This window comes from Mirounga leonina, unplaced genomic scaffold (genome assembly GCF_011800145.1).
Source record: "Mirounga leonina isolate KUSES-001 unplaced genomic scaffold, KU_Mleo_1.0 Mir_114, whole genome shotgun sequence".
In the NCBI taxonomy this organism is placed as follows: Eukaryota; Metazoa; Chordata; class Mammalia; order Carnivora; family Phocidae; genus Mirounga; species Mirounga leonina.
This window is the reverse complement of record NW_023270265.1, coordinates 53,665,805-53,679,029: the sequence shown is the minus strand read 5'-3', so window position 1 is coordinate 53,679,029 and position 13,225 is coordinate 53,665,805. Positions and strand designations below refer to the sequence as shown.

The following is a 13,225-nucleotide window of genomic DNA, read 5'->3' as shown; positions in this document are numbered from 1 at the left end:
AGAGCCCGCAGGACACATGCCCACAGAGCCTGCAGGACACATGCCCATGGAGCCCACGGAGCCCACAGAGCCCACGGGACACATGCCCACAGAGCCCACGGAGCCCACGGGACACATGCCCACAGAGCCCGCAGGACACATGCCCACAGAGCCCACGGGACACATGTCTACAGAGCCTGCAGGACACATGCCCATGGAGCCCACAGAGCCCACGGAGCCCATGGGACACATGCCCATGGAACCCATGGGACACATGCCCACGGAGCCCACAGCCCACAGGACACATGCCCACAGAACCGCAGGACACGTGCCCATGGAGCCCAGAGCCCACAGAATACATGCCCACGGAGCCCACAGGACACATGCCCATGAGGTCACAGCCCACAGGACACAGGCCCATGGAGCCTGGAGCCCATAGCCCACAGGACAGCCCACTGATGAGTTTTAGGTGCACATGCCCATGGAGCCCACAGCCTAAGGAACACATGCCCACAGAGCCCATAGCCCATGGAACACATACCCATGGAGCCCACAGGACACATGCCCATGAGACCACAGCCCACGGAACACATACCCACGGAGCCTGGAGACCACAGCCTGAGGGACACATGCCTATGAAGCCACAGCCCATGGGGCACATGTCCACGGGGCACACAGCCCACGGGACACATGCCCACAGAGCCCACAGCCCACGGGGCACATGCCCACGGAGCCCACAGCCCACGGGACACATGCCCACAGAGCCCACAGGACACAGACCCACGGAGCCTGGAGCCCACAGCCCACAGGACAGCCCACTGACAAGTTTTAGGTGCACATGCCCATGGAGCCCACAGCTCAAGGGACACATGCCCATGGAGCCCACAGCCCATGGGGCACATGCCCATGGAGCCCACAGCCCATGGGGCACATGCCCATGAGGCTTCCAGCCCACGGGGCACATGTCCACGCACCCCACAGCCCATGGGGCACATGCCCACAGAGCCCATAGCCCTTGGGACACATGCCCCCTGAGGCCCGGGGCCCACTGCTCCCTGGGGCACCTGGGAGTCTGGTTCATTATGTACATGTGACACCATCAGAGAAAAAGCCTCCAGAATATTCTGAGGCCGCCATGTCATTCTTCAAAAAGCCAGGCAGCTTTTCAATCAATGACAGACCAGGACATTCATTCTGAGAGTGATTCGTAAACCCTAGGGAACGGGACCTCCCTGGCAAGAGGAACGAGGTATGGACACCCCGCCTCCCTAGCCCGCGTCAGCAGCGAGTGCCATGGGCCCTGCTAGGTGTGTGGCAAAGGGTTGGCTAGCTCCAGAAACTCAGGGTCAGAAAAACCTCTGGTGGAGGTCACCTTATTTATTAAACAACACAGGGCATTGTTTTATCTGCCTCAAAATGAGTTCTTCTGATGAGTTTTAGGTGCACTGAGGTATTCCCCGATGGCCCTTCAAATTTGGACCTGGACAGAGTTCAGTCCAAGGGGCTGGGTGTCCAGGGCCCAGGGCCCAGGCCACAGCCTAACAGTGGCATCAGCTGCCCCTCACGGGGACCACCTGCCCACCATGAGCCCTCCCAGCTTGACCAAGTAACAGTCTCCAAACCCACCTGCCACCCAGCCTTGAAAGGCCCAGGCCACATGGCCACCTTGGGATTGGCGACTGAGCCACCTCAGTTTCTCCCAGCTAATGAGCAGGTGCCTCAGCTCACTGAGACCCATGAACGAACCGCTGCCAAGGCCGGAGCACGGATCCACCACCCAGAGCTGTCTCCACCGTAGCCCCTTGTGGCGTGGAGCTCAGTCGCACAGAGACGCGCCCAGCAGGCAGAGGGACACACTGGCCCCCTCACCTGTGGCTCCAGCCCCCAGCACACCGCTCTACCCCAGCACCCCGACATCCCATCTCCGGCACCCCACCCTGCCCCCAGTGCCCCGCCCCAACCCTGGCCACCTGTGCAGATTGGCTCGTCCTTGGACCCCAAGTTTCCCTGTGAACCAGTTTGCTAGCCCAGGACCAGTGTGGTGGAGGTGGCCAGGCATGTGTGTGCTCGGGTACCTGAGCAGGGGCTGCTTGGGGTATGGCGGGTGGTCTGCGCTCAGGCACGGTGGGGCCTTCTTGGTCACCTGCTTGTAGATGTTCCTGGCGGTCACCCCGATCCACAGCATGGTGGCCAGTGTGGAGTAGTGCAGCAGGATGCCCACCTGCGGGGAGAAGCTGGTCAGCTGCGCCTCCACGGGGCCATCTCCCCCAGCGTGCTGCCCTTGGAGACTGCGAGTTCCCCAGGGCCTGGGTCTGAGCCCTCCCACTCCCTTTGCTTTTTCAGGAGGCAGCTCGGTAGTGACAGGGAATGAGACCAGCAGGAGGGCACGTGGGGTCCCCACTCAGGGCAGATGTCCCCCTTCACGGGGAGGTGTGTGGGCAGCAAAGCTCGTTAGCTTTGCTGTCCTCTGGAGAGATGGTGCTGGGGAGCACACGGGCCTGTGCACACAATACCCCTGGGGCGGTCCACGTGAGGCTGACCACATACGTGCCCCTCAGCAGCATGCCACCGTGCCCACACGTGGGCCTGTGCACATGTGCCTAGGGTCAGCGTGGCCCAGACGTGGGACCCTGAGGGCTCCAGGGAGGACTTCCTCTGGGCTCGGCCCCACACAGGTGTCACCAAGTGAAGGGCGGGGCAGTCCTGCAGCAAGGGGTCTCCCCAGTAGGCTGGTGTTGGGGGGTGTGTATGACATAAAACACCTTCAGGATCAGAGGCTGAAGTCCACTCCCCACAAGGCCGAGTTGCTCATTGCTATCAGCAGCTGCCCAAGTTGTTCCCTGGCTGCACTTATTTCCTTAGCTAATGATGCTTTCCCCTCCTTGGTCTCCACCTGGTTACCTATGAAGCAGTAACCTGACATTTCACAAAGACAAGTAAATTATGGCTGTAATTGGAGAGGGCATAGATGTTTAAGGAATACAGAGATTCTCTGAATAAAGCTAACATTGCATTATAATGATTTATCAAATCCAGAGTTCAATTTTCATTTCTTAGAAAGCTCTAGAATAATCGATGAGGGGCGCCTGGGTGGCTCAGTTGGTTAAGCGACCGCCTTCGGCTCAGGTCATGATCCTGGAGTCCCGGGATCGAGTCCCGCATCGGGCTCCCTGCTCGGCGGGAAGCCTGCTTCTCCCTCTGACCCTCCCCCCTCTCATGCTCTCTCTCTCTATCTCATTCTCTCTCTCAAATAAATAAATAAAACTTAAAAAAAAAAAAAGAATAATCGATGAGAACGGGATGGGTGGGTTGGGATCCCCAGAGCTGTCTGTGGTTTCAGGTGGGCTCCCTGCACACACGTGGCAAGCCCAACCTTTTCCTCAGCCTGGCTGGGGAACTGGGGCGCGAGCACCTCTGCACCTGAACCAGAGGGAGAAAGGGGCCACGTCCGCCTCACCCTCTACAGAAGGGTGGCCCGTCTCTCTGTTCGGGGACAGCAGTGTGGCTGCCATCACCGAAGAATAGGAATAGTCGGAAGTCCTTGGAGGAGCTTCGGGGTCGGGGTGGGGGCGCTCGTTCTATTGCTGTCCGGCTGCTCGGAGCCTCGCCTGGACGGTGTTCCGCCTCCCAGACACCCCCTCCAGGCTGGACACAGGGAGAGGTTGTAGGGACCCCGCCCAGGCCGCCAGACAAGGCTGCAGCCATCCTGGGAAGGAGGCAGTCGCCGGCCGTCACACCGCCGACCCAGGGCCAGCGCGGCCGCACATTATCACGCGGGACCACCAGCGGCCGGCTCTTTGTGTTCGTGATGTCACTTAGGACCTTAACGAGACTCCCGGTCATCTTGTTGCCAGAGCAACCATCTGTTCTCCAGCCGACCAGAGCTTTGGGCCACGTGCTGTGCATCATCTCACCCTGAGTCCAAGCCACACCTGGACAGGGGAAGTGGTCCAGGGCGTCCCGTGTTCAGGCGCCAGGGTGGTGGCAAGCTGTCCCTTGTCAGGGCGGGGCAGGCCTGGCTGCCCACCCGGGGAAAACCATGTTTGCTAGGATGAATTGGCTCCTAGAGATGTGGGAGCTGAGACATCTGATATCTGTGGCGGGGTAGCCGGAGGCCCAGGAGAGCTGAGTCCAGGGGCTGGACACCGATGTCCCAGCCTGGACCAGCAGAGAGCATCCCTCCCTCCTCTGCCATTGTCCCTAGGCCCCCAGGGGAGTGGACGAGCCCTACAATGGGGAGGGCACCTGCACACACGCACCCAGAGTGAGGTCTGACCAGATGTTGGCCCCACCACCAGTCACATCAACACATTAAAGCTCACTATCCCATCTTCTGACGCCCCGGCGGTCCAGCTGCGCCTCCTCGGGCCTGCCTCCTCTCCAGCGAGTAGTGGGCAGAGCCGGGCATGCTGGGTGAGCCAGGAGTAGCCTCCGTAATAGTAACTGACGCTCTGTCGGTGTCTGCAAAGCACACGCCTGCGTTCCAGAAATGTTGGGGGAGTCCCAGGGAGAGTGACCCTGAGGGCTGGCTGGCCCCCCATTCCCTCAACCTGGGCCTTAGCTCTGTCCTGTCGAATGCACATGCGGCCCTCTATCCCTCCTTGCCTGCTGGAGAGCAGGACAGCCCAGCCAGGGCTCGAGTGGCTTTGCTCCCTAAGGTGGGTCAGGGCCTGATGCACGCTTGCAAATGAATGAGTGAAGGAGTCATGCCCCTGCCACCTTGCGGAAACACAGTCGGGAGGTCAGGGTTGCACCTACTCCAGAGCTCATCGGCTGGCCCCTCCGACCGGGGGCCTGAGGGTTGTCACCACCAGACAACCAACCATTTCTCACACTAACGTCATCTCTATAGACCTTGCCTCTCTGGACCTGACCAGGCCTGCGCCATCCCTAGGGTGTCTACCCGGCTAACCGGCTGGGCCTCAGATGCCGTGAGGACACCCGGCCTCTAGGAGTCCCCATCGGGCCTGGAGCACGGGCACAGTTCCCGGTTTTCAGGGCAAGCATGCCGGCTTGCCGGTGTCAGGGCTCCAGAGCAGGATCTCACTGCCCGATTCTTCCCGAGGGCCCCCCTGCAGGAGCAGCCTCTCACCCGGGGGGAGTCGTCTGCCATCTGTGCAGGGGACAGGTCATCTTGTAATCAAGGTCAGCGCTGGTGCCCCCGAGTGTCAGGTAATTAGGCCCCCGCGGCTCCCACAGCCATCAATAAATGTTGAATTCACAGAACAAAGGCTGTAAGGGAGCAACATGACAGCCCGTGGACGCCAGGCCAAGAGCTTCGCTCCATGTGGCCCAGGCAGACACACACCCCCGATGGCAGAAACCCAAGAGGTGAGTCCTTGGTAAGATGCTCTTTAGTCCATGGGGCAGCCCCTATCTGGCTCCTGCCTGGGCACTGGAGGGGACCGTGCACCTGGAGGTCACTGTTCATCTGGAGGGGACTGTCCACTCTGGAGGTCACTGTCCATCTGGAGGGGACCGGGCACCTGGAGGTCACTGTTCATCTGGAGGGGACGGTTCACCTGGAGGTCACTGTCCATCTGGAGGGGACTATCCACTCTGGAGGTCACTGTCCATCTGGAGGGGACTGTCCACTCTGGATGTCACTGTCCATCTGGAGGGGACCAGGCACCTGGAGGTCACTGTCCATCTGGAGGGCACTGTCCATCTGGAGGGGACTGTTTGCCCGGAGATCACTGTCCATCTGGAGGAGACTGTCCACTCTGGACGTCACTGTCCATCTGGAGGGGACTGTCCACCCTGGAGGTCACTGTCCATCTGGAGGGGACTATTCACCTAGGGGTCACTGTCTATCTGGAGGAGACTGTCCACCCTGGAGGCCACTGTTCGCATTGGAGGAAACCACCTGGGTGTCACTGTCCACATAGAGGTCACTGTCCAGCTGGGCTGAGCTGGGGCCATGAATGAGCAGGGGGGCTGGGCAAGGAACTGGAGGAGTGCACGGAGAAACTTGGGTTTGGGGCCTCCTCTCCTGGGCCTGGGCCACACTCGGTAAAACAGGGAACCAGGCTGACCACTGGGGGAAAGGCCTCTTCTGAGCTCTGTCAGAACCAACGGGTATTTCCCCCTTTTTAAAGAAAAGCCAGGTGAGGCCACAGGGAGGGAAGAAGACCCTTTGGCGACTTGTTCTCAATGCTGCGATGCTCTGAAGTCCCTCTTTTACCTGAGAGGGGAGCAGGACCTTCCAGACTGAGGTCGTGAGGTCTGCCGCGGTTCCACGTGGGGGCTGGGACTCTGTGGCCAGGACTCCCTGGCCACCTCCTGGTGCCAGAGCCTTGGCATCAGCAGCTGTGGATCCTTACCTGGCGGGGGTGGGGCAGCAGGTGGCCCCGTCTCTGTGCTCCTGCCCCACCAGTCTCTGTGGGAGGGCAGCCCCCACCCCTATTCCCGGGACCAGCACCGTTTGCCGGACAGTGAACGTCCAGTTAGCTGGTCAAGTGGAAAACAAATTCTCTGACAGGACCCAGTGCTGAGCGAAACAATGGGCCTCACGCCGGGGAGAGGCCGTGATACAGGCGCCCTGGACGTTGAATGGTTCCCTCCGGGAGATGCATCTGGACAAATACCCGGGTATTGTTTCATAAACAAGACAATGATCACAGATTTCCCCTTTGGAAGCAGGGCAGATAAACACTTCATCTTGTCACAAAACGAGGACATGGGCAGCACTCACCGCCTGGCACAGGATCGGGTACTTGGTGCGGTTAATGCCGCCGGCAAACACTGTGAAGGTCAGAGCCGCGTGGAAGCAGAAATTCAGGAGCGTGTGCCGGCCTTTCCGGCTGATCCGGATGCTGCTACGGGAAATGGAGATTTCCCATCAGGACCTGGCGTGCAGGTGAGCCCCCTTAGCCGAATCCATGCTCTGTCCACCCAGGGACTGAGCGGAAGACCACCAAGGTGTGACTGCGCGGGGTTTGGGGGAGCGCACCCAAAGGACCAGGTGGAGGGACAGACATAGGGGCATGCTCAGTGTGCGTCTGTTGGACGCTTTTGTGTTATATCAATCTGGAATGCTCTGACTGGAAGGGTTTTGAGAAATCTTGAACCTGGTCATTGGCTAGATGCTGACATTGAAGCCCTGAGGCTCTGTGGCTTGTCTGGTCACAGAGACAGAGGGTGGGAGGGACGCCCTGGCCACACCTCCTGGTTCCCAGGACGGGGTTCTTCCCTCTTTGTGCAGATGTCTGGTACTTCGAGAAGAGGGCATGACTGTGGCTGACTGTGAGCAAGACCCTATAGCCTTGTCCCTGGACTAGGATGTTGTCTACGGCTGCGACCATCTCCACTATCGCCATGGCAAGGATTGCTCAGCCCCTCCCCATGACCGTGGCCTTGGACGCGCCCAAGCCTCACCCCGTGACCGTGGCCTTGGACACGCCCAAACCCCCTCCCCCTGACTGTAGTCTTGGACGCGCCCAAGCCTCTTCTCATCACTGTGGTTACGGCCACAGTCTAGGCTTTGCTCATGACTTTGATTCTGGGCTTGACCCTGACCAGGACAGAGACCCCTCCTCACATTTCCCAGTGCATCTGCCAGCGACGCAGACACACCCAGGTCATCCCCTCTTGCAGGCAGAGGTGGCTAGGAAACCAGCTCAGAAGAAAGACGACGACGTCCCCCTCCCCCTGTGATTAAAAGGCACAGTGCGAAGGTGTGTGAGGGTTCCGGCAGCTACCGTTAACGTCCCAGGGATGTGGGCTCTGGGAGCCCCTGGACGGACGCGGGGCCGTTGGAGGAAGAACCTATTCTACCTGACGGATGAGAACACAGAGGCCACTGTGAGAAGACCTGAGGGAGGCCTGCAGGGGAAGGGCGTGGCGTCCCTGAGCCCTTGGCCACGCCCGGCTGCAGCCAGGGCCACCCCGGTGCTGGGCAGGTGGTCTGTGAGGCGCCTTCTGGGGACCTCCTGCTACGTGAGGGTCGGTCTCACGGTGGGGTTCGCGTCTGACGGTGAAAGCGGGCGATCCTGAGGCAAAGTGGGGCCTTACTTCTGGTGCACGACGTAGGTGACGGCAGACGTGAGGAGGCAGAGCAGCAGGACGGCGGTGCACGCATACACCACGGGGTGCAGGAACTCCCCCGGGGACTGGGGCAGGGAGAGGACGGTCTTCAAATCCTGGGAAGAACACAGCAGACCGCGTGAGCAGGAACCATGCCCCTGGCTGCGCTGCCTGGAGCCCCACGTCCGGCCCCTCCCCTGCAAGCTGTCGGGTGTCTGCGGAGTCCCGCAGAGGTCTGTGACGGGCGCCCTGCCTCCCGGGGATGCACCTGTCTGAGGGCCCCAGACGCCACGAGGTCTGCACGGAGCCGTGCAGCGAGCCAGCGACCATAGCAAGTGCCCCCAGCCCCACTTCCCGGCCTCAGGCACACTGAGATTCTGCTCTACAGCATCTCCCAGGAGAATTCCAGGTCACGTCCCTGGAGCCGACTCCAGTCCTGCAGAGAGAGCCGTCGCTCTGATGGGATGTGCGGCCCCGAGGCCCTCTGGGGAGCATCGCAGCCAGGGGCAAAGGCCAGAGGTCAAGGGGGAACGCGTTTCCCACGGGGACGTGAAGCTGAGGGGCCAGGCTCCCGGCTGGACGCGTGAACTGAGGGAGGTTTGTCTTTTTGTCCATCAGACCGGTGAGGGGAGCTCCCGTGGTGTCGGCATACGCATCCTCGAGATTCACCTGTGCTGGGACCGGGTTCCCGAGCCGCCAACAGAAAAGGTGGCGGCAGAACCCAGCGCCACGCGGGCGGGACTCGCACAGCCCGCCGGGCACCCAGCAACCAAGTCTGGTGATTTCTGCACGCTGGAGGAGAGGGCCCCAAGGGTAAGACCCTCCCCTGCTGTGTGGGCGGCAGAAGCACCGACGGGAGCCCTGGCCTTAGGCACCTCTGACCTCTGACCTCTGACAGGCACTGAGCAATGTTCCAGAACCTTCATGTGTTGTAACTCGCCGAGTCACAGGGAAACCCTGCTGTGGACTGAAACCTATCCCTACGATTCAGGGGTTGGAGTCCTTGTGCCCCACGTGACTGCAGTGGGGGCGGGCCTTTATGGGGGTGACTAAGGTCACAAGAGGTCATAGGGTGAGGCCTGGCTCGATAGGACCCACCTCCTTATAAGAGGGAGACTAGGACACAACATGGTTGTGCGCAGAGGGAAGGCCATTGGGGGACACGGCGAGAAGGCAGCTGTCCACATGTCCAGGAGGGTGTCCTCGGGAGAAACAATCCTGTGACACTTTGACCTTGGGCTTCCAGGCTCCAGGACTGAGAGACAGTTCTGTATTTTAACCTGCTCTGCCTGGGGCGCTGGTTATGGCTGCCCTCCACTCCGGGGTGCTGGTTACGGCCCCCTCTTTCCCCACTCCGCTCCCAGGAGCTGGTTATGGCTCTCCCCCACCTTCCAGGAGCTGGTTCCAGCCCCCCTCCACCCCCCCTGCCCCCAGGAGCTCGTTCCAGCTCCCCTCCACCCCCCACCCCAGGAGCTGGTTATGGCTCTCCCCAACCTTCCGGGTGCTGCTTCCAGCGCCCCCCCACAGCAGGTACTGGTTGCGGTCACCATAGCTGATAGATACACCCCATTAGGTGACTGCTCTTGTTCCCACTTTCCAGGTCAGAGGGTGAAACCCTTTCTTGACCTCTCAGCTCATGCTCTGAGCCACTCGCTCTGCTCCCACGGCCGCCAGGACCTGCCCGGCTTGGGGAGGGCGGGTGGGGGCTGGTGCCCACAGAGGGCTGCCTGGGTGTCCCCTGTGAGACCACACTGAGCTGCCCGGCTGTGACACCAGGCTGGTGGTCTGGGGGATGGTCTGCAGCCTTGCCAGCTGTGCCCAAGGCGGATGCACCCCCTCCCCCCGGCGGACACGGGCTCTGGGTCTGTGATGGGCTCCTCCCTGGGCGGTCGGGACAGCGGGAAGCCGCCGGTGCTCCTCCAGGATGGTGTCAGCCTGAGTCATGCGGGAAAAGGACAGAAATGCCCTTGAAGGGCCCTTGGCCTCGCCACGGATGGGAAGGCAGTGTGTCCAAGAGCTCAAGCTGCTTCCTTTCTTGGTGGATCAGTTCTTGTCAGTCCAGCGAAGACGAGGCCCTGGCCAGTCAGGGAATGTCGGATTCCTCAGAGGGACTTCCAGGGACAGCCAAGGGCCACCCTGGTGTCCAGCCGTGGCCTCTGCACCCTGATCTTGCTCTGCCCAGGGACTTTCCAAGGAGACCTCTCTGCTGTCATGTCAACAGCAGATAGAATCCTGTCACCAAGGAAAAGGTGCCGAGTGACCTGGACGCCAAGGGACTCCTCCCAGTGTCACCGCTGAAAGACTAGCTGGCTATCAAAGCCAGAAGTATCACCCCTGGCCCAGCAGCTGGCCAGATGTAACCAAAGGAGGAGCACATGTCACGTGGTAGACTGTAGGCTGGACCCCATGGGGGCCCCCATACTGTCCTGACCGTCCGCAGGCCAGGAAGCCTGAAGGGCAGGTGTGGACATGCACAGAACACCGACGACTCCCATCCGGATAACTGGGGTTTCAGCAGGACCCACGCTGCGCACGTGGCCCCAACTGCCACGAAATCCTGAGCTCAGGAGCACAGACAGCCAGAGGATGCCAGCTTCAGGGTGACAGGGACACCACGGCTACGGGCCCCCCAGGACAAGTGGGTACAGCTAACTGTGGCCTGGAGCCCCGCCGGCCCGGCCTGCCCCTATCTCTGCACCCGCGCCCAACGGAGGCTTCTCCCCAAGGCACGCATGTCGCCCGGGGCCTTCACGGCCGTGGCAGGCGCCTGCCGGGCCCTCCGTCCTGCAACACGGAAGGCAAGGACAGGTTTCTGTGACGCGGGACACAGCTGTCTGTTGCTGAGAGCCGGGAGGTCACGGCCCAGCTTGTCTGTCTCCCCAGGATGTGCCGGCTGCTGGAAGCGCTCACCCACCCTTCCCTGCCACTCCAACTTCTGGAGCGCGTCCTGTGGTGCTGGAGAGCTCACCGTCAGCCGATGCCGGCGTCATGACAATTGTCAACCACGGCAAAAGTCTAGGAAAACAAGTTTTCCTGGGCAAGTCCTGATATGCAATTATCTTCTCACCGCCGCTTCTTCTGAAACTGTCTGCTGCCGACAGGTGGAGAGAGGCCCGCCGGCTGTAGGAAGTCAGCGCCCCAGAGATGGCCCAGGCCCTCGTGTGTGTCATTTGTTCTTCTCCCAGAGACAATGGCTTTTAACCTGGAGTCTGAAAACCCTGACACTTTTGACCTGGAGCCCCTGGCTGCTGGGGCAGGGTTCCTGTGCGTGGAGCCCGACTCGGGTTGAGGCCTGGGGTGGGACTCCCAGTTCCTTCATGGCCTTTCTTGGGGTGCTGTCACCGCTCCCCCAAAGGCCCGCGCCTTCCTGCTGGGGGCGGGGGCAGGGGTGGCGGGTAGAGAGGGGCTGGGGAATGACAGCCCGCGCATCCTAAAGCAGAGTCTGCCGTGATGCCTGGCCCCCGTGTCCCTGTGCAGCATCCCAGGGTTGGAGCAGTGTGCCTGGCGCCCAGGACCTGCAGCAGAGAACTCACGCTCAAGGGCATCCTATCTGCCAAGTTTTATCCCCACACCCCAACCCCTTTCTGCTAAGCCAGTGGGAAATCAGACCCCGTTCCTGCCACAGGCAAGCGCATCAGGGTGTTAGCTCAAGACGCAGTGTTTCCTGAGAACGGCGCCCAGGCCGACACATACGGCCGAGGTCACCCCGCTTCAGGGGCGCTTTCTCATCCGAGGGCCCGGTTTTGAGGCTGCGGGGCGGGGGCAGGATGTCTGAGCTCCGGGGCAGTTGTGCCGACAATGTGCGTTTTACAAGAAACAGAGCTTCAATTCCATTTGGCCTCCTATTTTTTTCCTCCAAGTTAGTTATCAACTGTGCGTTTCTACATTTTTAGAGGTGACATTTAAAATTCAAAGTAGGTAATGCAAAAGGGAGATATTATTCTATATTTTAAAGTTCACACGTGTACGAGTTCCTCCTGGAGGAATTTGCAAGCGTCCCACAGATAAAATCCTTGTGACGTGTAGGGCTGCCTCCCTGGGACTGGTCCCTCAAGTGCCCTTGGGACCAGCATGGAGCTCACATCGGAGAGGCTGGGCTCAGTCAAGAACCCATCCTGCTCCTGTGGCCCCCAGCCTGTGATTGCTGCTCACTGCTCTGCCCTACCCTCAAGAAGATGTCTCTCCTCCTGGGAAATCCGGGCTTCCTTCTTCCCACGGGCTGGCCTGGGTTCTCCGTGGAGCCTGGAGGCTGGGCGCTCTCGCCTGTGGTTTGCTTGTATTTTCCCTTTTCTTGAGGCTTAACTTCCTCTTACGTTTCATTATTATTTTAGTTGGATGTATCCTCTTTGGTATGTTCTGCAAATAAATCAACTTGGATGTTAAGAGAGAGAGACAAGAAGAAAGGGGAAGGCGGTATTATGTCAGGTGTCAGTGGTCTGATCAAGACGGGGCCATTTTGCCAGAAGGGGGCGCGTAGGAAAGTGGCCTCTTCCACCCGGGAGATGCAGACCGTCCTCGGCGTCCGCCTCCACCTCTGTTCTGTACCGACTGAGATGGATCTCATTATTAGTCCCCGACGTCCCTTGTCTGTGTTTTTAATGATCATTGCATCTCATCGATCTGTCAGCCTTCCGTGAAAGTGTCCCAGGGGAAAGGCAGAGGCAAAAGGTAAGTAATTTATTCATTCAGAGCACAAATTACCCTAACTGGACATCACATTTGTACAGTTTGTTACATTTTTCTCTTGGCGGGGTGTGCGGGAAATAACACAGGGACTCCTGCTGGCCTGGGGTTACCTGCCTCAGGGGTTAACATTCAGGGGAGCATTGGGGGTGACACAGTCTCCATTTCTGGGATGAAGGTAAGCTCGCAAGATTTTAGAAATTTAAATATGAGGCTGAATGAAGAGTAGCACAGGGGAGAACTGGTGGGGTTCCGGGCGCATGCAGGTTCGTGCAGGTGCCTACAGATGTATGCAAGTCCTTGCAGGTGCTTGTAAGTGCTTGCAGGTGCTTGCGGATGCTTGCAGGTGCTTGTGGGTGCTTGCAGGTGCTTGTGGGTGCGTGTAGGTGCTTGCAGGTGCTTGTAGGTGCTTGCAGGTGCGTGCAGGTGCTTGCGGGTGCTTGCAGGTGCGTGCGGGTGCATGCAGGTGCTTATAGGTACGTGCGTGCAGGTGCTTGTGGGTGCTTGCAGGTGCTTGTGGGTGCTTGCAGGTGCTTGT

At 60.0% G+C, this 13,225-nt stretch overlaps 1 protein-coding gene across 1 annotated transcript in view; it reads right to left on the bottom strand.

Moving 5' to 3' along the window:
• ADGRA1 (adhesion G protein-coupled receptor A1) overlaps positions 1–13,225 on the bottom strand; it is a 34,094-nt gene that overhangs the window by 16,886 nt on the left and 3,983 nt on the right. Inside the window, exons 3-5 of the mRNA XM_035021010.1 lie at positions 7,993–8,120; positions 6,674–6,797; positions 2,055–2,200 (exon numbers count right to left, since the gene is read on the bottom strand). Coding sequence (XP_034876901.1) covers positions 2,055–2,200; positions 6,674–6,797; positions 7,993–8,120 — 398 coding nt within the window. The remainder of the gene's footprint in view (positions 1–2,054; positions 2,201–6,673; positions 6,798–7,992; positions 8,121–13,225) is intronic.